The sequence below is a fragment of the Felis catus genome, chromosome E1 (assembly GCF_018350175.1).
Source record: "Felis catus isolate Fca126 chromosome E1, F.catus_Fca126_mat1.0, whole genome shotgun sequence".
NCBI classification, from domain to species: Eukaryota; Metazoa; Chordata; class Mammalia; order Carnivora; family Felidae; genus Felis; species Felis catus.
Genome location: NC_058381.1, coordinates 16,826,945 through 16,851,171, shown reverse-complemented (window position 1 = coordinate 16,851,171; position 24,227 = coordinate 16,826,945). Strand labels below are relative to the sequence as shown.

General features: G+C 40.2%; 1 protein-coding gene and 1 non-coding gene across 42 annotated transcripts in view; both read left to right on the top strand.

Annotated features, from left to right (window-relative positions):
- EFCAB5 (EF-hand calcium binding domain 5) overlaps positions 1 to 24,227 on the top strand; it is a 198,426-nt gene that overhangs the window by 158,364 nt on the left and 15,835 nt on the right. For 38 of the 41 annotated variants that reach the window (XM_045044905.1, XM_045044891.1, XM_045044887.1 and 35 more), the window contains 5 exons: positions 3,860 to 4,149; positions 6,956 to 7,125; positions 7,615 to 7,843; positions 10,649 to 10,801; positions 22,229 to 22,332. In XM_045044905.1, the coding sequence (XP_044900840.1) occupies positions 3,860 to 4,149; positions 6,956 to 7,125; positions 7,615 to 7,843; positions 10,649 to 10,801; positions 22,229 to 22,332 (946 nt within the window). Of the gene's footprint in view, positions 1 to 3,859; positions 4,150 to 6,955; positions 7,126 to 7,614; positions 7,844 to 10,648; positions 10,802 to 12,296; positions 12,396 to 22,228; positions 22,333 to 22,817; positions 23,000 to 23,029; positions 24,097 to 24,227 lie in introns of those variants that run through there. The other 3 variants (XM_045044896.1, XM_045044897.1, XR_006589737.1) reach the window with 3 other exon arrangements.
- On the top strand, positions 5,581 to 5,687 carry LOC111557957. The gene has a single exon (XR_002738356.1). It is a non-coding gene; the product is annotated as a U6 spliceosomal RNA (small nuclear RNA).

The window sequence follows — 24,227 nt, the reverse complement described above, 5'->3', positions numbered from 1 at the left end:
TCCACTCCTGAAACTAAATTGCACTGTATGTTAACTAAAATTTAAATAAATTTATAAATAAATAAATAGTATAAACTCAGAAAAAAATCAACAAAAGTCCAACCACAAAAATGAGAAACCTTCATCAGTAGGAGGACCAAAAGTAATAGGCAGTATTTGTTAATTGTCAAACATATGGTATAGAATAGATGCTTGTCTTCCAAAGGAAGGAGATATCATGGTGGAAGCCTTCTTCAGGAAGGCGAGATTTTGAAATGTAAACAAGAAGGGTACATACCCTATGACTTATTAATTTATAATGAATGTCAAAGAAACTTGCACATGCATACCGGAAGACATGTATAGCAAAACACTGGAGACAACCTACATGCCCACTGACAGGAGAATAAATCAATGGTGGTATACACACAGAATGACATAGTATACAGTGATGAAAATGAATGAATCACAGCTACAGGAACAACATGGATGGATATGGTAGCATGATGTGGAATAAAAAAGTAAGTCCCGGGGCGCCTGGGTGGCTCAGTCGGTTAAGCGTCTGACTTTGGCTCAGGTCATGATCTCGCGATTCATGAGTTCGAGCCCCGCATCAGGCTCTGTGCTGACAGCTCAGAGCCTGGAGCCTGTTTCAGATTCTGTGTCTCCCTCTCTCTCTGCCCCTCCCCTGCTCATGCTCTGTCTCTCTCTGTCTCAAAAATAAATAAAAACATTAAAAAAAAATAAGTCCCATAAAACTATATATATACATACACACACACACGCACACACACACATATATATATGAACACTCAGTGCTCATCAAAACAGGTGCCCTCCTTAATGCCCATCACCCCTTGAGCCAATCTCCCAACCACTTCCCTCCATCAACTTTCAGTTTGTTCTCTATCATGAAGAGTCTCTTGTGGTTTTCAAAAATGAACTACTGGGACCTCATCCAAATAAGGAGCTTCTGCACAGCAAAGGAAACAATCAGCAAAACTAAAAGGCAATCGACAGAATGGGAGAAGATATTTGCAAACGACATATCAGATAAAGGGTTAGTATCCAGAATCTATAAAGAACTTCTCAAACTCAACACCCAAAACACAAATAATCCAGTGAAGAAATGGGCAAAAGACATGAATAGACACTTATCCAAAGAAGACATCCAGATGGCCAACCGACACATGAAAACATGCTCCACATCACTCATCATCAGGGAAATCCAAATCAAAACCACAATGAGATACCACCTTACACCTGTCAGAATGGCTCACATTAACAACTCAGGCAACAACAGATGTTGGCGAGGATGCAGAGAAAGAGGATCTCTTTTGCATTGTTGGTGGCAGTGCAAGCTGGTGCAGCCACTCTGGAAAACAGTATGGAGGTGCCTCAAAAAACTAAAAATAGAACTACCCTACGACCCAGCAATTGCACTACTAAGCATTTATCCATGGGATACAGGTGTGCTGTTTCGAAGGGACACATGCACGCCCGTGTTTATAGCAGCACTATCAACAACAGCCACAGTATGGAAAGAACCCAAATGTCCATGGATGGATGAATGGATAAAGAAGATGTGGTGTATGTATGCAATGGAGTATTACTCAGCAATCAAAAGAGAATCAAAAGAAATCTTGCCATTTGCAACTACGTGGATGGAACTGGAGGGTATTATGCTAAGTGAAATTAGTCAGTCAGAGAAAGACAAAAATCATATGACTTCACTCATATGAGGACTTTAAGAGACAAAACAGATGAACATAAGGGAAGGGACACAAAAATAATATAAAAATAGGGAGGGGGACAAAACAGAAGAGACTCATAAATATGGAGAACAAACAGAGGGTTGCTGGAGGGGTTGTGGGAGGGGGGGATGAACTAAATGGGTAAGGGGCACTAAGGAATCTACTCCTGAAATCATTGTTGCACTATATGCTAACTAATTTGGATGTAAATTTTAAAAAATAAAAAATAAAATCAAATAAATAAAAATAAATAAATAAAATAGTATTTTAAAAAAAAAGAGTCTCTTGTGGTTTTATTTCCCTCTCTTCTCTTTTTTCCTCCTCTTCCCATATGTTCATCTGCTTTGTTTCTTAAATTCCACATATAAGTGCAATCATATGGTATTTGTCTTTCTCTGGTTGAGTTATTTCACTTAGCATAATACATTCTAGCTTCATCCACATCTATGTACATATATATGTGTGTATATGTATGTATGTATGGGTGTGTGTGTGTGTGTGTGTATATATATATATATATATATATATATATATATATAGTATGATGTCCTTTTCCTGAAATTTACAAATAGGCCAAACTAAACTACATGCTGTTTAGAAGTACACACACAAACACACACACAATAACACTACTGGGAAAATAAAAGGAAGGGAAAGATAATGCAAAAGCAAAATCGCAGGTTATTGGTGGGGCTGTGGGTGGGGGGCAGGGGATGAAACAGGGTAGGAGCATGGAGTAAGATGTGTTATTGCAAATGCTTAAGTTTGGTAGCACATTTATAATTGTACAATTAAAAAAATAGAAGAGATGTGGATGCAGAAGTGTGTAAGGCATTGTCAGGACCATGAGTAGAATGGAGATACTAGGGCAAATAATTTCCATATGGTGTTATGGGTAGATATTATTGGAAAATGAACTGGATCTGTATATGGTAGGACTTTTCTCCCTATCTCTTAATTTTTATTTATCTTTAATTTTTAAATTTCAGCATAGTTAACATACTATGTTACATGAGGTTCAGGTGTACAACATAGTGATTCAACTTCTCAATATATTGTACTATGCTTACCTCAAGTATATCGTCATCTGTCACTGAATATGGTAGGACTTTGAACCAGGGAATTGCATACTGCAAATTGTGTTTGTTTTTCATTTTAGTTTTTGTTTTTGCATGTTGATGTATTTTTATTCTTTAGAATAATTGGGGAGTGTGTTTATGATTATTTAAATACCATGATTAATAAAAGTCATAAATTTGTCTTAGTGCCTTTGAGGTTCATTCCAGTTGTGTGATATGTATATATGTGTGTGTGTATGTATGTATGCATGTATGTATTTATTAATTTTTTTATTTAAGTATAACCAACACACAATGTTACATTAGATTTAGGTGTACAACATAGTGATTCAACTTTTCTATCTGTTATGCTATGCTCCCCTCAAGTGTAGATACCATCTGTCACCATACAAAGCTATTACAATATTACTGACTATATCCCCTATGCTATGTCTTTTATTCCTGTGACTTATTCATTCTATAACAAGAAGCCTGTATCTCCCACTCCCCTTCACCCTTTTTGTCCATCTCCCCACCCATCTTCCCTCTGGCAACCATCAGTTTGCTCTCTGTATTTATAGGCCTGATTCTGCTTTTTGTTGTAAGTTGTTTTAATTTAATTTTATAAATATGTATTGAGACTTACTATTGGTAATCTAATTATGTATAAAATGACTAACACTGGTTTGGGATTATGGAATTAGGAATGGAGAGGAGTGGCAACAAGATATATTGCCAAAGGCTAACAGGATAGGATTAAGTGGCCTATTGGATATGGAAGGTAAAAAGTAGGGAGGAGTCAGAGTTGACCCTGGAGTTTCATCTGGCTGAGTGGTGGAGTTAAAAAAACAAAACAGAAACAGGGAAGATGACACAGGATATTGTGAGTTCAATACAGGAAGTCACTGTAAGATATTTCATTAGGCTTTGAGATGCCTTTGATATACCTGGTTTTCCATGGGGAGCAGTTGTCAGGGGCTTCAGTCTGCTATAAAAGGGGAATGAAAATTTCCCCCATAGATAAATGAACTTTTGATTAGTTCTTCATTTTGTGTTTATGTCTTTTAGCTAAACTACACATCCAATTTCCAAAGCCACACCCTGGTCAAGAAGTGAGGATGTCTTCAAAACAATTTCAGAAATACATACAGTTGGTTGTATCTGAACTCAGGGGCAATGAAGATCATGTTCTGGAAACTGTTGTGGAGTTTCTGATGAATACTTTAGAAAGGAGCCCTACTGAGAACCTGAGGAATTGTGCCAGGCGGAAGTGGCTATACCGAATCCAATATGCTGCAGAGACAAGTGGGGTATCTTTGGAGCCAGTGTACACCGAGACCTTTAAGGCCCTCATCCAGGTATGTTTTTCTAAAGTGAAATATAAGAGGAAAAATTTCCTCCTAGTATGTGATGTTCAATGGTTGCAAAGGGGGAGCACACTAAATTCTCTTGAAAAATTACTGAGTACTGCTATAGATGTTTTGTTCATTCCAAAACATTACAGTGACCCAAAGCCTAGGAAAGACACAACTGGAATGATTGCAGGTTGGGAAGGTAGCAGTAGAGAGGAAAGGTATAAGAGACAGAATTGTGTCTTGGGATTTCTAATTTCATTTGTGCTGAGAGTCAATAAGCTTAGAGAAGACAATAGGCTAATATTGAAAAATACCAGTAAGGAGATGGTACAGGCAGTTCAAGCTACATTTCCCTTGAAAAATGTTTTAGGAGTCAGTTTAAAAATGAACTATTTAGGGTCGTCTGGGTGGCTCAGCCAGTTGAGCATCCAACTCCTGATTTTGGCTTAGGTCATGATCCCAAGGTCATGGGATCGGACCCTGTGTGGGGTTCTCGCTGAGTATGGAGACTGGTTAAGACTCTCTCTTTCTCGCTCTCCCTCTGCCCCTCTCCTCTGCTTGCACACACTGTCTCTCCCTCTAAAATGAAAAAAATTTTAAAGGAACAATTTAAGGGGCACCTAGTTGGCTCAGTCAGTTAAGTGTCTGACTCTTGGTTTCCACTCAGGTCATGATCTCATGGTTCATCAAATCGAGCCCCGTGTTGGACTCTGTGCTGACAGCATGGAGCCTGCTTAGGATTCTCTCTCTCCTCTCTCTCTGCCCCTCCCCCCACTTGCTGACTCTCTTTCTGTCTCAAAATAAACATTAAAATTTTTAAAAGAAACTATTTAAATCATAAGGTCATTAGGAAGTAGGATCCAATATCACACAATATTTCATTGCACTGCCTAGAAACAAGCTGATACTATTATAGAATCATGTCACTTAAAACACATGACTCTGATGGACCACTGCCCACAGCTTTGCCACCCCCTCAGGCACTCCCAGCTTGCTGCCCCTCCTGGACAGAAACAGCCAGCATGGCTGCGATAGATAGATAGATAGATAGAGATATCGATATATAGATATATAGACATATAGATATAGATAGATAGATAGATAGATAGATAGATAGATAGATAGATGATAGATAGATACATATCACAGATTCCACTAGTCCAGGGAACTTGGAGCCATTCAGCTCAATTAAATAGCAACACTTAATTAATGGATTCATCAACTGAATGGCTGAATTTTCCAATGTACTTTGAAATGGTGTGACCAGGAGCAGAAGACCAATCTAGAAAAACAAGTATTACTCCAACTTGCTTCAGAGGTCTGTGGTACCCTAAGAGAAATCTTACTACATTTGCTAGTTACTCTGTAGATCTTTTATGTAGAAAAGGAAGAATAAAGGCAAAAGAAAAAAAAAATACATGAAAAGTAAACCCAGTGCTTGCTTCAGCAGCACATACACTAAAATTGGAACAATACAGAGAAGATTAGCATGGCCCCTGCTCAAGGATGTCATGCTAATTTGTGAAGCATTCAATATTTTTCCAAAAATGAAAAGAAAAAAAAAAGCAAACCCAAATATATAGAAAGGGAAGGCAAAAATCAAGGAAAACATTTTTCATGTCCCCAAATTATGGAATGCTCAATAATGTGTCAACACAATATTGTTAATAACATAATAATATTTTAGGTACAGAGAATTTTCTGTTATTTTAGTTAGAAATAGTAGTTGCATAAACTCTGCAATCTGAGACCCCAAGAAATTTTTTCCTGGCATAAATCAAATATCATAGCCAAACTATGTTAAGAATTCCCTGAGAGCATTTTTTCCTACATTCACTTCAGAGTAGATGGTGAAAATGTACTCAAGAAATATGAGTTAAATGAAGCCATATTCTTGCCCTGGCCCTCTAAGATAAATACTTTTAACTGAAGCTGAGACAATATGACTATAGTTCAAAGGAATCCAAGTTTTAAACCTCTAAATTTGAGAAGACTTGAGAGATTTTTTTTTAGTCTAGTTGACATAAAGTAAATCCATTCCATTCATTAAAACTCAGATTTGGGGGGCATTTGGGTGGCTCAGTTGGTTATGCGTCCAACTTTTGATTTTAGCTCAGGTCATGATCTCACAGTTGTAGAATCTAGCCCCTCATCAGGCTCCACACTCACTGTGGAGATTCTCTCTCTCTCTCTCTCTCTCTCTCTCTCTCTCTCTCTCTCTCTCTCCCTCCCTCCTTCTCTCTCTCTCTCTCTGTCTCTCTCTCTCTCTCTCTCTCTCTCTCTCTCTCTCTCTCCCTCCTTCTCTCTCTCTCTCTCTCTCTCTCTCTCTCTCTCTCTCCCTCCTTCTCTCTCTCTCTCTCTCTCTCTCTCTCTCTCTCTCTCTCTCTGTCTCTCTCAAAAAACAAAACCAAAAACTCAGGTTTAGGAGACAGCTGTGGTGTCAGCCTTTTCCCCACTGCCCATGAATGGTAATTATTGTGGTCAGATGCACAAACTGGCTAATGATGGGAGACGTGATTAAGAGAATAACTCTTGGGGCGCCTGGGTGGCGCAGTCGGTTAAGCGTCGGACTTCAGCCAGGTCACGATCTCGCGGTCCGTGAGTTCGAGCCCCGCGTCAGGGTCTGGGCTGATGGCTCGGAGCCTGGAGCCTGTTTCCGATTCTGTGTCTCCCTCTCTCTCTGCCCCTCCCCTGTTCATGCTCTGTCTCTCTCTGTCCCAAAAATAAATAAACGTTGAAAAAAAAATTTAAAAAAAAAAGAGAATAACTCTTAATCATCAAATACATCATCAGAAACATTTTGACATAGGATGCTGAATCCCATGGAAATAAGAAGATCAGTGCTCACATTTCCCTCTTAGAAGAAAACAGACTACTGCCTGATAGAGGGAATGTTCTATTGAGGAACGTAGCTTCTACTTTAGATGATGCTCCATTTGTACTGAACAGGGTACTCTACAGGGACATGAAGGGAATCAGGTAAGAATTTCTTGAAGAGGTTGGTTTTACACTTCTAAAAAAAAATAGTTCCCTTTCTGAAATAAACTAGTATAGAAATCCCAGTTAGCTTCCCAAGAGAGAAAGACCTCAGGCCACCAATGCTTCTGGAGTGGGAGGTGATGGGTTTCCAGTCTTAAATAATTTCACCTGGTCAATTCTAGAGTTGACTCCTAGGCAGTGATTTGCCATGTTGGAACTCTGCCTCACAACATCAGCTCAATTATTTCTTCCTGCTTTATAAGTTATGTCTCCAGCATCCTGTTCATATATGTTTTCTCTGGTATGAGCTAAGCTTGTTTTTTAATCTTTTTCTAAAGTCAGACTCTCCAAACTAGTAATTTCATGAGTCCAATTCTCTGACATATAATGACAATAACTATGAATGGAGAATTGATCTAATTTCCTGCACGGTTTCATCTAAAGCCTTCTCCCATGCCTTTCTACCACCTTCTAATTCCTATTCCTCAGCTTTACAGTAGTGGATGAAGGGAAGCCAATACATGTCCCCCAGGTTCAGCACCATGGGAACGTCTTCTTCTGGAACAATTCCATCAAGAAGAGTGATCAAAATGGTTCATTCCTGGCTCTGCCTCTTCAGGATGCATATATGAGGGTCTTTGGGGTCATGGCTGTTGACACCCTAAGAGATCCCCAAAAAATAAACATCTTTGTGCCTCATGAGATCAGATTCTATCAGGTAAGTCATGGAGGAATTCTTCAAGAGCAATGGTAAGATGGCCTCTCCTTCTATACTTTTTAAAAAGTAAAACCTAAACCCAGATGAAAATAGTGTCATCATACTTGTTACTATTTACTGTGTATGTCTAACAGTCTTTGGAGAGGTTCTCCATTACACATAGAAGGACTCTCAGCCTCATCTATGCTTTAGCTTCTGGGAAGATTGTTAATATGTGTCCTATTGCATTAATTATAGGAACAGCATTTTATGCTGTAGCACTGAAATCCAACCATTAGACTACTAACTAAGACCCACAAAGTAGGAATGAATCTTTAGAAGGGAGATATTTATGTTTTATTAGTAGGGGGAACCTAGAAATCTTTTACTTTTTTCACAAATGCATTCCCATGACTCTTGATTTCAGTGTCATGATTTTTAAGGATGAAGAATGTAGGAAGAAACCTAAATGTTTCTTGAGTATTCATGTTTTCAAATTAGATCACAAAAAGATGGGCACTTAAAATTTTTTTCAATGTTTATTTATTTTTGAGAGTATGAGCAGGGAAGGGGCAGAGAGATGGGGAGACACAGAATGCGAAGCAGGCTCCAGGCTCTGAGCTGTCAGCACAGAGCCCGACATGGGGCTTGAATCTATGAACCAGGAGATCATGACCTGAGCTAAAGTTGGATGCTTAACCGACTGAGCCACCCAGGTGCTCCAAAAGATAAGCACTTTTAAGACTATAACTGGATCATTTATTTCTACAAGCATTTTAATTTGATTTTATGAATAGTAATTGCAATGAAGAAAGATTGAAAGCCTTTATGGAGGCGATGGACTGGGATGTAGCAACAATCAGGAACTTGCTATGCCTTTACCACGTATTCCCCTCTAAGCATCTGGCTCTTTATGTTTATTTACCACAATTTAAAAATTTTCTCTTCTCAGGGCACCTGGGTGACTCAGTCAGGTAGATTAAACTCTTGATTTCAGCTCAGGTCATGATCTCACAGTTTGTGAGTTCGAGCCCCTCATTGGGCTCTGTGCTGTCAGCACAGAGCACTGTGCTTGGGAATCTCTCTCCGTCTCTCTTTGCCTCTCCCACTCTCTCTATCTCTCTCTCAAAATAAATAAACTTAAAAAATTTTTTTCTCTTCCCATTTATTGGATGTATAACTGAGGAAAGTGGTGGAATCTTTTTCTCTGGACATTTTAAAAAAATGTTTATTTAGTTATTTTGAGGGAAAGAGAGCCCAATGTGGGGCTCAAACTCACAAACTGTGAGATCATGACCTGAGCCGAAATCAAGAGCTGGACCCTTAACTGACTGAGTCACCTAGGTGCCCCTGGACATCTTCTTAATAATGTGATTGACTCTTATCTGATATAAGAATGATATAAAGATATCAAGAAGAAAATGGAGGAGTATGGAGTTAACAGTAGGTGAATTATATATAATCTTATTAGAGACCATGTCAAAATGAACTTAATTTTTTATTTTTTTAAGTTTATTTATTTTGAGAGAGAGAGAAAGCATGCTCAAGTGGGGAAAGGGCAGAGAGAGAGAGAGAGAGAGAGAGAGAGAGAGAGAGAGAGAGAATCCCAAGCAGACCCTCCGCTGTCAGCACAGAGCCTGACATGGGGCTCAAACCCTCGAACCATGAGATCATGACCTGAGCTGAAGTTGGACACTTAACCACCCAGGTGCCCCTCAATATGAACTTTAAATAGATTCTCCAGGACCTAGAGGTAAAGTGTCCTGAGTTACCCTTAGATGCCTCGGGTTGTATTATAAAATTCATATAGTCTTGAAGAATTTGTGGTTCCTAGAGTCTCTTGACAACAAGACAACAGATGCGTTCTAAGGACTTCATCCCCCTTTTCTGTGTAACAGCCTCTCTTAATGCCTATAAGAAGACTCTGTTATCTAGCATGTTGCAGGCCTTGGACCAGAGTACAACCTGTACTGATCTGATGACAAAAAGGACAGAAAGATCCAGAAATTGAAATTGCATCATATCAGGGCAGCTCCTACCCATCTGCCCAAGGCTGTCATTAGCTCCTGGCTTTTAAATATTTTTTCTCATTTCAAACTTTATCTTGTTCTTCTGACTCTATTCTCTGATAGCACATATCACAAATTTCACTGGATGATTATCAGGAAACATAATAAAGTTATGCGGATCTTTTAGTAGATATCTCCTTACATCTTTGATTTCTTGAGATCTTTTTTTTCATAGTAGAATCTGGAACACTGCCTTTTGAGAACTGATGAATACTTTGTCTGAAGTAGGTCATCATTAATTTAAAAAGATAATCCGGGGCACCTGAATGGCTCAGTGGTTGAGCATCAGACTTAAGCTCAGGTCACGATCTCAGGGATCGTGAGTTTGAGCCCCACATCAGGATCGCTGCTGTCAGCACACAGCGTGCTTCAGATCCTCTGTCCCCCTCTCTCTGCCCCTCCCCCACTTGTGCTTTCTCTGAAAAATAAACATTAAAAAAAAGATAAGCCAATTGGTGCATTATTCTGCTATTTTAAAAAGAAAAGACAGTTGGGGTGCCAGGGTGGCTCAGTTAAGTGTCCGACTTTGGCTCAGGTCATGATCTCACAGCTTGTGGGTTCAAGTCCCATGTTGGGCCTGTGCTGACAGCTCAGAGTCTGGAGCTGCTTAGGATTCTGTGTCTCCCTGTTTCTGTTTCTGCTTCTTCCTCTTTCTCTCTCACACTCTTTCTGCTCACACTCTTTCTCTCTTCTCTCTCAAAAATAAACATTAAAAACAATTTTTTCAAAAGACTATTAAAATTTTCTGTCTCTACAGGGTGTTGCCAATGTCTTTAGCACTGCCTATCACTATGTCCACAGCAGGGAGCACATCCTGCATGTTGTGATCACTGGCATCGCCTGGCTCTGTGAGATCACATCTGACATCACCACCATCACTACATACTTCATCGAGCCTGGCCCAAAGCAGGTAGGCAAGGTGGGGCAATGTTAGACCTCTAACAGAGTTTCTAGATAGTATTGTCTTGCTAATATGCTAAAAGTATATTTAGTTAGCTATTAGGCCAACTGGGGACGTACTTCCCATGATCCCAACTCAAGATCCTTGGTTGTGAGTGGCAAAAGTCCATCTCAAACTGCCTTAGGCAAAAAAGGGAATTGATTGACTTGTGTGATCAAAATGAAGAATGGACAGGAGTCAGGCTGGCTTCCAGGATGACCAGAAAGAACCAGGAATTCGATATTGTCAGCACTCTCTCATGTTCTTTCTCTCTGAAAGTCTCATGTGTGCTTCCCTCTACACTTTAGCTTGGTCCTTCCAGTTTAAGATAGGCTTTTTCCATAGGGCAAGCCAGATGCTTAGTAACTAAAAAAGAATCCTCTTGTTTCAATTTGGAAAACCCAAGAGAGCATTTTTAGTCTATCCTGAGACATGGCCCCCATCCGGGGGTGGGGCTGGCGGAGTTTACAGTAACTGGCAGCCCCCACCAGAATCGTATGGGTGAAATAGGAAGGAATGAGGCACTACTCTTTTGGAAAGACATGATTACATCACACCAGTTAAAGAAAAAATGCCCATCTATAATGTAATGAGTTTTTGCTGAATGTTTGTTGTGCTTCTTTACACTCCCCCCCACCACCAAGTTTTTATTTAAATTTCAGCTAGTTAATGTACAGTGAAATATTAGTTTCAGGTGTAGAATTTAGTGATTCATCACTTACACACAGCACCTGGTGCTCATCACAACCAGTGCCCTCCTTAATCTCCATCACCTATGTAACCGATCCCCCCCACCTTCATCCACCTCCTCTCCAGTAACCATCAGTTTGTTCTCTATAGTTAAGAGTCTGTTTCTTGCTTTGCCTCTCTCTCTTTTTTTTTTTTACACTTAATTTTAATGTTAAGATTTTGCATGTAGTGAGAATGGGTGGAAAGGTGTCTGTATTCCTTTTAAGAAAGGGGTGCCTGGAGAGCTCAGTCGATTAAGCATCTGACTCTTGGTTTTGGTCATAATCTTGCAGTTCATGGGATCGAGCCCCATGTCGGGTTCTACACTGACAGCACGGAGCCTGCTTGGGATTCCCTCTCTCTCTGTCTCTCTGGCCCTCTCCTGCTCTCTCCTTCTCAATAAATAAATAAACATTAAAAAAGAAAAAAGAAGGGTGCTTGGGTAGCTTGGTCAGTTAAGCATCTGGCTCTTGGTTTTGGCTCGGGTCATGATCTCAAAATTCATGAGTTTTCAGAACCCTGCATTGGGCTCTGCTCTGGGTGTGGAGCCTGCTTGGGATTCTCTCTCTGCCCCTCCTGCTCTCTCTGTCTCTCTCAAAATAAATCAATAAACAAACAAACAAACAAAAAGAGGCTAAACAATCCTGCGTGGTGCCTGATCAGGTGATAGCATCACCTTGGTGGTCTCTCAGTCCCTCGGCTAGCCCTCCACATGTGTCTCTCCCCTTCTCTCCAGGCTTCTTCTTTCTTCTCTCAGTGGCTGGACCAAGCTGATGAGGCCTTGGCCAAAGAGCGGAATCACAGAGCTCTCTGATGGAGCGAACAGACTGAGGAGGTGGAGAACCCTAGTCCTGGGTGCTGCTCCTGGGGGTGGGGTAGGAATAGGAACCTCCAAGTACCCTCAGAAGGGGGGTGGACAACTCAGTGGGGGGTGAGGTGGGTGAGGACCATTTGGTGTGGGGGACAGACCACCAGGTCTGATGGGCCACAGTCATAGTGTGGGATCTGGGGAGGATTTGACTTGGCCAGTGTCCACACCTAAGAAGACCCCTGTTTGGGCCTTAAGGGAAATGATATCTAGGGCACTGTGAAGAAAGTTAAAATCACCCACAGCAGTCAACAAAAAGTGTGCCTTCAGGGGCATGTAGTTTTCACAATCACAATGCAGTGGACAAGATCACAAGGGTCACTGTCCATCTAAGTTATGTTATGGAGTGAAAAAGATCATCCCCAGAATGAGGAGGAGGAGCACTCAGCAGCCCAGGGTCTGGGTGAGGTCACAGCTGGGCAGAGACCAGTGCACCTGTCCAAGGGTGTAGTCAGGGGTTTGTCCTAAGTGGAAGATAGGTGAGGTTTTGGTGTTAAAAATGGCTGTGGGTGGCAGTAGGGATACCTTTTTCCAAGCACTTAATTCTGCTAACTTCCTAAACCTCCTCCTTCCTCATCTGCAGCTTCTCCAGTCTATTCTGCTCTCTTCTCCAGCCTGCTCTGCTTCAAAAAGTAGACACTATCAATAGGCTCCTTGGCTTCTGTTTAGGTTTGTCCGATGAGACATACCAATAGGAGATGCAGGACACACGGAGAGTGAGGCTGGGGTAATTTGCTTCTGGCAGTCTCTCTGCCAGGTTGCTGTAGATTGGCTGTACTCTTCTACTAAAGGCCACTACACCTTCAGTCAGATGACTCTCTCCATACAGCTGTCCTCTCCAGGTTCTAGTAGTCACTTTCTTCCCTTGCCTCTTCAGGCTAAGTGTGGTAACAACTCCCTATTGTTACTAGGCCTGGGATTCTATATACTACCCAGGCCTTTACAAATAGTCCCTGATTGGGGCTCCTGGGTGGCTCAGTCAGTGGAGCATTTGGTCCTTGATTTCTTGATTTTGGCTCAGGTCATGATCTCAGGGTCGTGGGATGGAGCCCTGGGTTGGGCTCTGAGCTGAGCTTGGAGCCTGCTTAGGATTCTCTCTCTCTCCCTCTGCCCCTTCCCTGCTCACTCCCTCTCTCTCTTTCTAAAATATATATATAATTTCTTCCAAAAAACTCTAAGAAAAATCCCCCAATTTTTTAAGTTGACCAAATGATTTTAATTTTCATTAGGAGAAAGAATAAATAAGTGCATGAGCATTGCTAAGAAAATGCAGGATGAGAGGGAATTTACCATCTTTGGGGAAGAATGTCTAACCCTACACCAAAGGTTGAAACAATTAAAGTGAGGCTGATACATTGATGGCATAATAATGTGCAACTTCCTTGCACCAAAATTATAGACAAAATAAGTTGCTTTAGGCGAATCGGGGGAAATTGCCACATATTTAACAAAGGGTTAACACTGCTCTACACAAATCAATAAGATTTTTTTTAAAAATCCAAAAGAAAAAAAAGCAAAAGACAAGTCTACTAAAAAAAATTTAAAAAAAAACATGCTCAATAAACATACGGAAAAAATGTTACCTAATAAATTGAAAAATATTTTTTTTTAATTTTTTTCCAAAGTTTATTTATTTTTGGGACAGAGAGAGACAGAGCATGAACGGGGGAGGGGCAGAGAGAGAGGGAGACACAGAATCAGAAACAGGCTCCAGGCTCTGAGCCATCAGCCCTGAGCCTGAGGCAGGGCTCGAACTCACGGACCGCGAGACCGTGACCTGGCTGAAGTCGGACGCTTAACCGACTGCGCCACCCAGGCGCCCCTGAAAAATATTTTTTAACTATAACTTAAAATGCCTGTTAGACATCTAAGTGGCGATATTAAAAAGACAGTTGAATATATGAGCTAGTATTGGGGGAAAAAAATCCAGTCTAGCAAATAAATGGTACTGAAAACTATGAGGCTGGGTTATACAACATCATTAATGTATTTCATGCTACCAAAGTGTACACCTTTGAATGGTTAAAGTAATAATATTATGCTATGTATATTTTACCATAATAACCTAAAACAAAACAAAAACCATGAAACTAGAGGGAGTGACCAAGAGAATGAGTGAGGATAGAAAAAAAGTCTGAGGTCCAAGCCCTGAGGTACTCCCAAGTGTTTGGTTGGAATCATTGTGGCTCAAAATTATATCGACTTTGACCTATCATATGAAAACCATTTTATGTCCTGACCCCTTACAGACACACACACATACACACACACTTAAGACTGAAGTTTCACAAAACAATACCTACTTTTACTATGTGATGTTTTCTGCTATTTTCTATATATTTCATTCTTTCTTTAAAAAATGTTTCTCACAAGAAAAACAAAGCAGAGGAGGGTAAATACTAAATGATGTGTAATATATAAGGTGAGAATGAACAGATGCTATCATTCCCACCTTCCAGAAGTTCATGTTAGCCCACTTCTGTTTTCCAAAGGCCCTCAGTAGTATCTGTTTTTGCTAACTGAAAGAAATCCGAAGAGGATTTTGCTTTTATGAAAAAAGGTAAAAAGTGAAAATAGCATTCGGTGTTTGTTTGGCAGTTAGCCCCCAGAGCAGCAAGGGTGTCCCCACCAAGACCTCCTTCCCCCCATCTGCACTCAGCAAAACCACCACATCTTTGAATTGTGTCTGTGAGCATCTGTGCTTTATCTCAATTTATTTTGTGCATCCGTTAGCAAGGTGCATTCTAAGGTATCAGAAAAGCCTAAGAATTGTTATTTCAGGGGTCTGGGAATGCTCAAAAATTTTTCTGTATGATTTAATAGTAATTGCTTCTTGACATTATGCCAGTCCAGCTTATGAAAGGTTTCATAGGAATGCTCTACTTTCATATAGTGGGGCAAAGCTGTATTGGAAAGGTAAGGGGGGAAATAACAAGCCAGTAGCAGAAGAAAGAAAATGGGGGAAAATATCGTTGCAGCTCTTTCTCTAAACCGTTTCCTACAAAATTTTAACTATGGTAGTTATCTCACTCCTGAATAATTACTGAGGCACTTGCTGAATTTATAGTTTCTTGCTCCAAGTAAAATTAAATGAAAAACTTGTTTTTAGGCATATTATTTTACCAACCCCTTATTTTCTATAGTATGCTTCCAGTCTTTTTTTAAACCATAAAATCTTTTTTTAAATTAATTTTATTTTTTATTTTTTAAAATTTACATCCAAATTAGTTAGCATATAGTGCAACAATGATTTCAGGAGTAGATTCCTTAGTGCCCCTTACCCATTTAGTTCATCCCCCCCTCCCACAACCCCTCCAGCAACCCTCTGTTTGTTCTCCATATTTATGAGTCTCTTCTGTTTTGTCCCCCTCCCTATTTTTATATTATTTTTGTGTCCCTTCCCTTATGTTCATCTGTTTTGTCTCTTAAAGTCCTCATATGAGTGAAGTCATATGATTTTTGTCTTTCTCTGACTGACTAATTTCACTTAGCATAATACCCTCCAGTTCCATCCACGTAGTTGCAAATGGCAAGATTTCTTTTGATTCTTTTTGATTGCTGAGTAATACTCCATTGCATACATACACCACATCTTCTTTATCCATTCATCCATCCATGGACATTTGGGTTCTTTCCATACTGTGGTTGTTGTTGATAGTGCTGCTATAAACACGGGCGTGCATGTGTCCCTTTGAAACAGCACACCTGTATCCCATGGATAAATGCTTAGTAGTGCAATTGCTGGGTCGTAGGGTAGTTCTATTTTTAGTTTTTTGAGGCACCTCCATACTGTTTTCCAGAGTGGCTGCACCAGCTTGCACTGCCACCAACAATGCAAAAGAGATGCTCTTTCTCCACATCCTCGCCAACATCTGTTGTTGCCTGAGTTGTTAATGTGAGCCATTCTGACAGGTGTAAGGTGGTATCTCATTGTGGTTTTGATTTGGATTTCCCTGATGATGAGTGATGTGGAGCATGTTTTCATGTGTCGGTTGGCCATCTGGATGTCTTCTTTGGATAAGTGTCTATTCATGTCTTTTGCCCATTTCTTCACTGGATTATTTGTGTTTTGGGTGTTGAGTTTGAGAAGTTCTTTATAGATTCTGGATACTAACCCTTTATCTGATACATCATTTGCAAATATCTTCTCCCATTCTGTCAATTGCCTTTTAGTTTTGCTGACTGTTTCCTTTGCTGTGCAGAAGCTCCTTATTTTGATGAGGTCCCAGTAGTTCATTTTTGCTTTTGTTTCCTACACCTCTGGAGACGTGTTGAGTAAGAAGTTGGTGCGGCCAAAATCAAAGAGGTTTTTGCCTGCTTTCTCCTTGAGAATTTTGATGGCTTCCTGTCTTATATTGAGGTCTTTCATTCAGTTTGAGTTTATTTTTGTGTATGGTGTAAGAAAGTGGTCCAGGTTCATTCTTCTGCATGTCACTGTCCAGTTTTCCCAGCACCACTTGCTGAAGAGACTGTCTTTATTCCATTGGATATTCTTTCCTGCTTTTCAAGATTAGTTGGCCATACATTTGTGGGTCAATTTCTGGGTTTTCTATTCTGTTCCATTGATCTGAGCGTCTGTTCTTGTGCCAGTACCACACTGTCTTGATGGTTACAGCTTTGTAGTATAGCTTGAAGACTGGGATTGTGATGCCTCCTGCTTTGGTTTTCTTTTTCAAGATTGCTTTGGCTATTCGGGGTCTTTTCTTGTTCCATACAAATTTTAGGATTATTTGTTCTAGATCTGTGAAGAATGCTGGTGTTATTTTGATAGGGATTGCATTGAATATGTACATTGCTTTGGGTATTGTCGACATTTTGACAATATTTGTTCTTCCTATCTAGGAGCATGGAATCTTTCCCCCTTTTTTTGTGTCTTCTTCAATTTCTTTCATAAGCTTTCTATAGTTTTCAGTGTATAGATTTTTCACCTCTTTGGTTAGTTTTATTTCTAGGTTTTATGGTTTTTTGTGCAATCTTTTTTTTAAATTTTTTTTAACATTTACTCATTTTTGAGAGACAGAGACAGAGCACAAGCGGGGGAAGGGCAGAGAGAGACGGAGACACAGAATCTGAAGCAGCTGACAGCACAGAGCCCAACGAGGGACTCAAACCCACGAACTCTGAGAACTATGAGATCATGACCTGAGCTGAAGTCAGACATTTAACTGACTGAGCCACCCAGGCGCCTCAGTATGGTTCCAATCTTAACAGAAGTGGCCAAATTGACACAATTTTGAGGGGAGAGGTGGGAACAGGAGAGGAATTGTTTAGTTTGGGCTAAAGATTTAAACCTAGAAACACAGACACAGTGAGATTCTAACCATGGAATTAGATGGATTCAAACCATGGAAGAAATATATTAGGAAAAGCCAGATGCTCCATTGCCAGCATCAGAGAATCTTTACAGTTTGCTAAACATTCTATTGAAAACATTTGTCATCTAAAGGGTTTGGGAGAACACTTGAGGTCATGGCAAGTAAACGTTCCACACCGCAAAACAGTTGTTCTTCTCCCAGGCACCATTCATCATGCTGCCCCTATTGATCCTATTATCAAGGTTCCCTCTTAATCAAAGAACTTTTTATTTATTTTTAAATGTTTATCTTTGAGAGGGTGTGAGTGGGGGAGGTGCAGAGAGAAAGGGGGACAGATGATCTGAAGCAGGCTCCACGCTGACAGCAGAAAGCCCCACGTGGAGCTCGAACTCATGGGTGAGATCTTACCTGAATGGAAGTCTAATGCTCAACCAACTGAGCTACCCAGGTACTCCAATCAAAGAACTTTTTTTTTTTAATTTTTTTTCAACGTTTATTTATTTTTGGGATAGAGAGAGACAGAGCATGAACGGGGGAGGGGCAGAGTGAGAGGGAGACACAGAATCGGAAACAGGCTCCAGGCTCTGAGCCATCAGCCCAGAGCCCGACGCGGGGCTCAAACTCACGGACTGCGAGATCGTGACCTGGCTGAAGTCGGATGCTTAACCGACTGCGCCACCCAGGCGCCCCAAAGAACTTTTTTTTAATGTTTATTTATTTTTGAGAGACAGAGAGAGACAGAGTGTGAGTGGAGGAGGGGCAGAGAGAGAGAGAAAGACACAGAATCCAAAGCAGGCTCCAGGCTCTGAGCTGTCAGCATAGAGCCCGATGTGGGGCTCGAACTCACAAGCCGTGAGATCATGACCTGAGCCGAAATCAGAGTCTTAACTGACTGAGCCACCCAGGCACCCCTCAAAGAACTTTTTAAAAGCAGACATAAAAACCCCTTTCTACTTCTTCCAATTGAATTAGTCTTTTCTACAGTCATATATTATACAGTCATAAGATATATCCGGCATATTTTACAAGATATGTTAATATTACTTTCTTATAAGTAAATCAGTCTCCACCAAAAAATAAATGAATAAATTAAAAGTTGGTCAAGACTCAGTCCAAACTCTTCAAATTGTATACATTAAATATGTGCAGGTTTTTGTATATCAATGATACCTCAATAAAACTGGTTTTAAAAGTCATTAAGGGGTGCCTGGGTGGCTCAGTCAGTTGAGCATCTGACTCTTGATTTCAGCTCAGGTCATGATCCTAGGTTCGTGGGATTGAGCCCCATCCAGGCTGTGCACTAAGCATGGAAACTGCTTAAGATTCTCTCTCTCTCTCTCTCTCTCTCAAATAATAAAATAAAATAAAGGCATTAAAATATTTTCACAGCCCATAGGTAGGTTATGGCCTACAGCTTGAAAACCTCTTAGAGGTGAGGAAGACAAAGAAGCAGCAAGAAATATGAGTGATTTGTAGGAATACTAGAGAGAGTGGTGTCCCAAAAGCCAAGTGAAGAAAGTATGTCAAGAAGGGAGTTGTTCATTCTTTCTCATTGCCAAGTAGTATTCTGTTGTGTATATAAACCACAATTTCTTTAACCATTCATCAGTTGATGGACATTTAGGCTCTTTCCATAATTTGGCTATTGTTGAAAGTGCTGCTATAAACATTGGGGTACAAGTGCCCCTATGCATCAACACTCCTGTATCCCTTGGGTAAATTCCTAGCAGTGCTATTGCTGGGTCATAGGGTAGATCTATTTTTAATTTTTTGAGCAACCTCCACACTGTTTTCCAGAGAGGCTGCACCAGTTTGCATTCCCACAAACAGTGCAAGAAGGTTCCTGTTCCTCCACATCCTCTCCAGCATCTATGGTCTCCAGATTTGTTCATTTTAGCCACTCTGACTGGTGTGAGGTGGTATCTGAGTGTGGTTTTGATTTGTATTTCCCTGATGAGGAGTGACATTGAGCATCTTTTCATGTGCCTGTTGGCCATCTGGATGTCTTCTTTAGAGAAGTGTCTATTCTTGTTTTCTGCCTATTCACTGGATTATTTGGTTTTTGGGTGTGGAGTTTGGTGAGTTCTTTATAGATTTTGGATACTAGCCTTTTGTCTGATATGTCATTTGCAAATATCTTTTCCCATTCCGTTGGTTGCCTTTTAGTTTTGTTGATTGTTTCCTTTGCAGTGCAGAAGCTCTTTATCTTCATGAGGTCTCAATAGTTCATTTTTGCTTTTAATTCCCTTTTCTTTGGAGATTTGTCAAGTAAGAAATTGCTGCGGCTGAGGTCAGAGAGGTTTTTTCCTGCTTTCTCCTCTAGCGTTTTGATGGTTTTCTGTCTCACATTCAGGTCCTTTATCTATTTTGAGTTTATTTTTGTGAGTGGTATAAGAAAGTGGTCTAGTTTCATTCTTCTGCATGTTGCTGTCCAGGTCTCCCAGCACCGTTTGTTAAAGAGACTGTCCTTTTTCCATTGGATATTCTTTCCTGCTTTGTCAAAGATTAGTTGGCCATACTTTTGTGGGTCCAATTCTGGAGTCTCCATTCTATTCCATTGGTCTGTGTGTCTGTTTTTGTGCCGATACCATGCTGTCTTGATTATTACAGCTTTGTAGTAGAGGCTAAAGTCCGGGATTGTGATGCCTACTGCTTTGGAATAGCCAATATTACTTTGGCTATTCAGGGTCTTTTGTGGTTACATACAAATTTTAGGATTCCTTGTTCTAACTTCGAGAAGAATGCTGGTGCAATTTTGATTGAGATTGCACTGAATGTGTAGATAGCTTTGGGTAGTATTGACATTTTAACAATATTTATTCTTCCAACCCATGAGCACGGAATGTTTTTCTATTTCTTTATATCTTCTTCAATTTCCTTAACTTTCTATAAACTTTCTATAGTTTTCTATAACTTTCTATAAACAGTTTCCATAAACTTTCAATAGTTTTCAGTATACAGATCTTTTAAATCTTTGATTAGGTTTATTCCTAGGTATTTTATGTTACTTGGCAATGAGAAAGAATGAAATATGGCCTTTTGTAGCAATGTGAATGGAACTGGAGAGTGTTATGCTAAGTGAAATAAGTCATACAGAGAAAGACAGATACCATATGTTTTCACTCTTATGTGGATCCTGAGAAACTTAACAGAAGACCATGGGGGAGGGGAAGGAAAAAAAAAGTTATAGAGGGAGGGAGCCAAACCATAAGAGATTCTTAAAAACTGAGAATAAACTGAGGGTTGATGGGGGGTGGGAGGGAGGGGGAAGTGGGTGATGGGCATTGAGGAGGGCACCTGTTGGGATGAGCACTGGATGTTTTATGGAAAGCAATTTGACAATAAATTTCATTTAAAAAAAAAAGAAATAAAGGAACTAAAATAATTCTAAAAAATAAACATTAATAAAAATTTAAAAAATACAGCCCATCTTTTTTTAAAAAATAAATAAATAAAAATTAAAAATTAAAAAAGAAAAAGAAAAAGAAGGGAGTTGTTCACTGAGTCAAGTGCTGCTATAGAGAAAGATGATGATTGGGGGTAGATCAGTGGATAATACAATGACAGAGCCACTAGTAACCTTGACCAGAACAGTTTTTGTTGAAGTTTCGGTGAAGACAAAGACCTCAATGGAGAATATTTTTTATTGTTCTTATTTTCTTTGGACTTTTCTGTATTTTCCAAATGTTCTACAATGCAATTTGAACATCAAAAAAAAATAATATAAACACACAGTTTTATCACAATTATAAAAAATAAGTTTATTTAAAAGAATGTCATAATTTGAAATTTTTATCTTGTGAGCACCTCATTCTCTTTTTAAAAAATGTTTTTTTTGGGGGCGCCTGGGTGGCTCAGTTGGTTGGGCGTCCAACTTCGGCTCAGGTCATGATCTCAGGGTCCGTGAGTTTGAGCCCCGCGTCAGGCTCTGTGCTGACAGCTCAGAGCCTGGAACCTGTTTTGGATTCTGTGTCTCCCTCTCTCTCTGACCTTCCCCCATTCATGCTCTGTCTCTTTCTGTCTCAACAATGAATAAACGTTAAAAAAATTTTTTAAAATTAAAAAATAAATAAAAATAAAAATGTTTATTTTTGAGAGAGAGAGAAAGAGAGAACACACACCCATGAGCAGGGGGTGAGAATGGGGATCGGGGTGTGGGGGAGGGGCAGAGAGAAAGGAAGAGAGAATCCCAAGCAGACTCTACGCTGTCAGCTCAGAGGCCAATGCAGGGCTCAGTCCCCCAAACACAAGATCGTGACCTGAGCCAATGTCAAGAGTCAGACACTTAACCGACTGAGCCACCCAGGTGCCCCGTGAATACCTCATTCTTAATAGTACTAAGTAAAATGTCCTGAGACTTCAAGCTAGACATCATCTAAACTTTCCTAAAATTTTTCCTCTATTTTTCTGTTCCCCAAACTTCTCTAAAGGGAAAGTAAGGTTTAATTATTTCTCTCTGTGTTGAAATCTCTTCCTGTTTTCAAGGATTCAGACTATGTTTTACGCAATATGATGGTTACAAGGCACCTGGGTCTAACAAAAATCCACAGGAATCCCCCTATCATCTTCAGGAAGACATGCATCTTCAGGTATGAGAAGCATTTTCATGTTTGTTTTGCTCGACTGCCAAAATACATTCCCCTACTGTGATAGTAGATCTGAGAGACACAGCTTTTGTCTATTATTAGTATACTTAAATCTTACCCTGATAGGTTTTAAAGAAAAATTCCTGTTTGCGTGGGACATGTTAACTCCTTTCCCCTTCAAGTACTTTTTAAAACAGATTTCATTGGTATTTTATATTAAAATTGCATGTTTTAAAGCATGATAGTGTTTTATTTTTCTGTGATGTTTTTTCAAACATGGAATTCAACAAAAATCCACCATGATTGTGAAAAATACATCCATGTCACTTACCAGAGCTCATCATGTTAATGTTAGCTAGCCTGTGGACGTGTATTTTTTATTTGAAGAAAACAGGCCAGGCAAAGGTGGGGAGGAAGCAGAGAACATTGTCTTTAATAAGTACTCAGCTCTGGGTTACTTTGCATGCCTTTCATCTGTGGGATGCCAGGAACACAAACCGGACAGATGCAAAACTGATCTCAACCTGGGACGCACCTATCACAAAAGGGACTGACTGCTTGTTAGAGGTCAGTGTGGTTGAGTAGGCAGTAATCTATCCCAGTCCGGTAGGCTAACTTGACATTTAAGTACATGTGTTAATTAAATTTTAGTTTGGCCTCATATCTGAATGTTCATTCAGTTTCAACCTCTTTTCCACAGTTATTCCTTGTGCTGGTCGAATTTTATGAGAGTCCTTGCACACCCAGACTCAATCTGGACTCCTGTGTGTAACTTACAACAGGTGCCTCTTGAGGAACTTTGTTGACCAATCAGCTTTATCTTTATGCCTGGAAAGTTTGGCATGATGCTTCATGACTGTGGTTATCATAAAGACACAAAGTGGTGGCTCAGCAGCAGGAAGGAGTGGGAACAGCAAAAAAAAAAAAAAAAAAAAAAAAAAAAAAGACATAAAGGACATAATCTTCCCTGGCATTATAGGATTGGTATTTTGAGTCATAAATGTGCTTTTTGAGGCTAGGCAAAGCACCAACATTTTTACAAATACCTCAAAAGAATGACATCTGAATGTCAACATAGACTGGAAAGGGGGAAAGAGATGTGTCTATACCTCACTAGAGAGAGAAACCACTACTACATTTCAATGAAAATCTCAGGTCCCTCCAGGGAGCAGTGCTGCTGAGGCCCTACCCAGATCCCTAAAATACATTCTGCTAGGGGCTGCACACTGTAGCTTCCTCTGGAGCAGTGCCCTTGAGTGATGGGAGCCCCTTACCTGGCTGTGCATCACAGTTAGGTAAACACTCATCTTACAACACACACCCAAAGATGCATGGTGGAGCCAATGACTGATAAAAGACCTCTCCAAGGTGGGGCAGATTCTTGGCACCATTTGCCTTCCAGAGCTCCCCTTAGGATGAGGCTGAGGCTAGCCTTCACATTCTTTTTAAAATTTTTATAAGTTTACTTATTTTTGAGAGAGAGAGAGAGAGAGCAAGCAGGGGAGGGGCAGAGAGAGAGGGAGACACAGAATCTGAAGGAGGCTCCAGGCTCCGAGCCCGATGCAGGGCTTGAACTCACATTGAACCCACAAGCAGTAAGATCATGATGCCCAAAGTCGGATGCTTAACCAACTGAGTCACCCAAGCAGCCCTAGCCTTCACATTCTTAATTAGCTTCTTCTTCCCTCTTCTGCTTTCCTCAGACCCTTACAGGTTTCTGTGGAAAGCACTCCCTCTATAAATCCTTTGCAGAAGCATTCATGTCTCGGGCTCTGCTTCTAGGGAACCTGACCTAACATACTCATCAGTTCCTTCAGGCATTCAACTGGTACTTATTGGACAATATGTAAACAAAAACCAAATACCTTCAGACAAGTAGAAGCATAGCAAAAGACAAT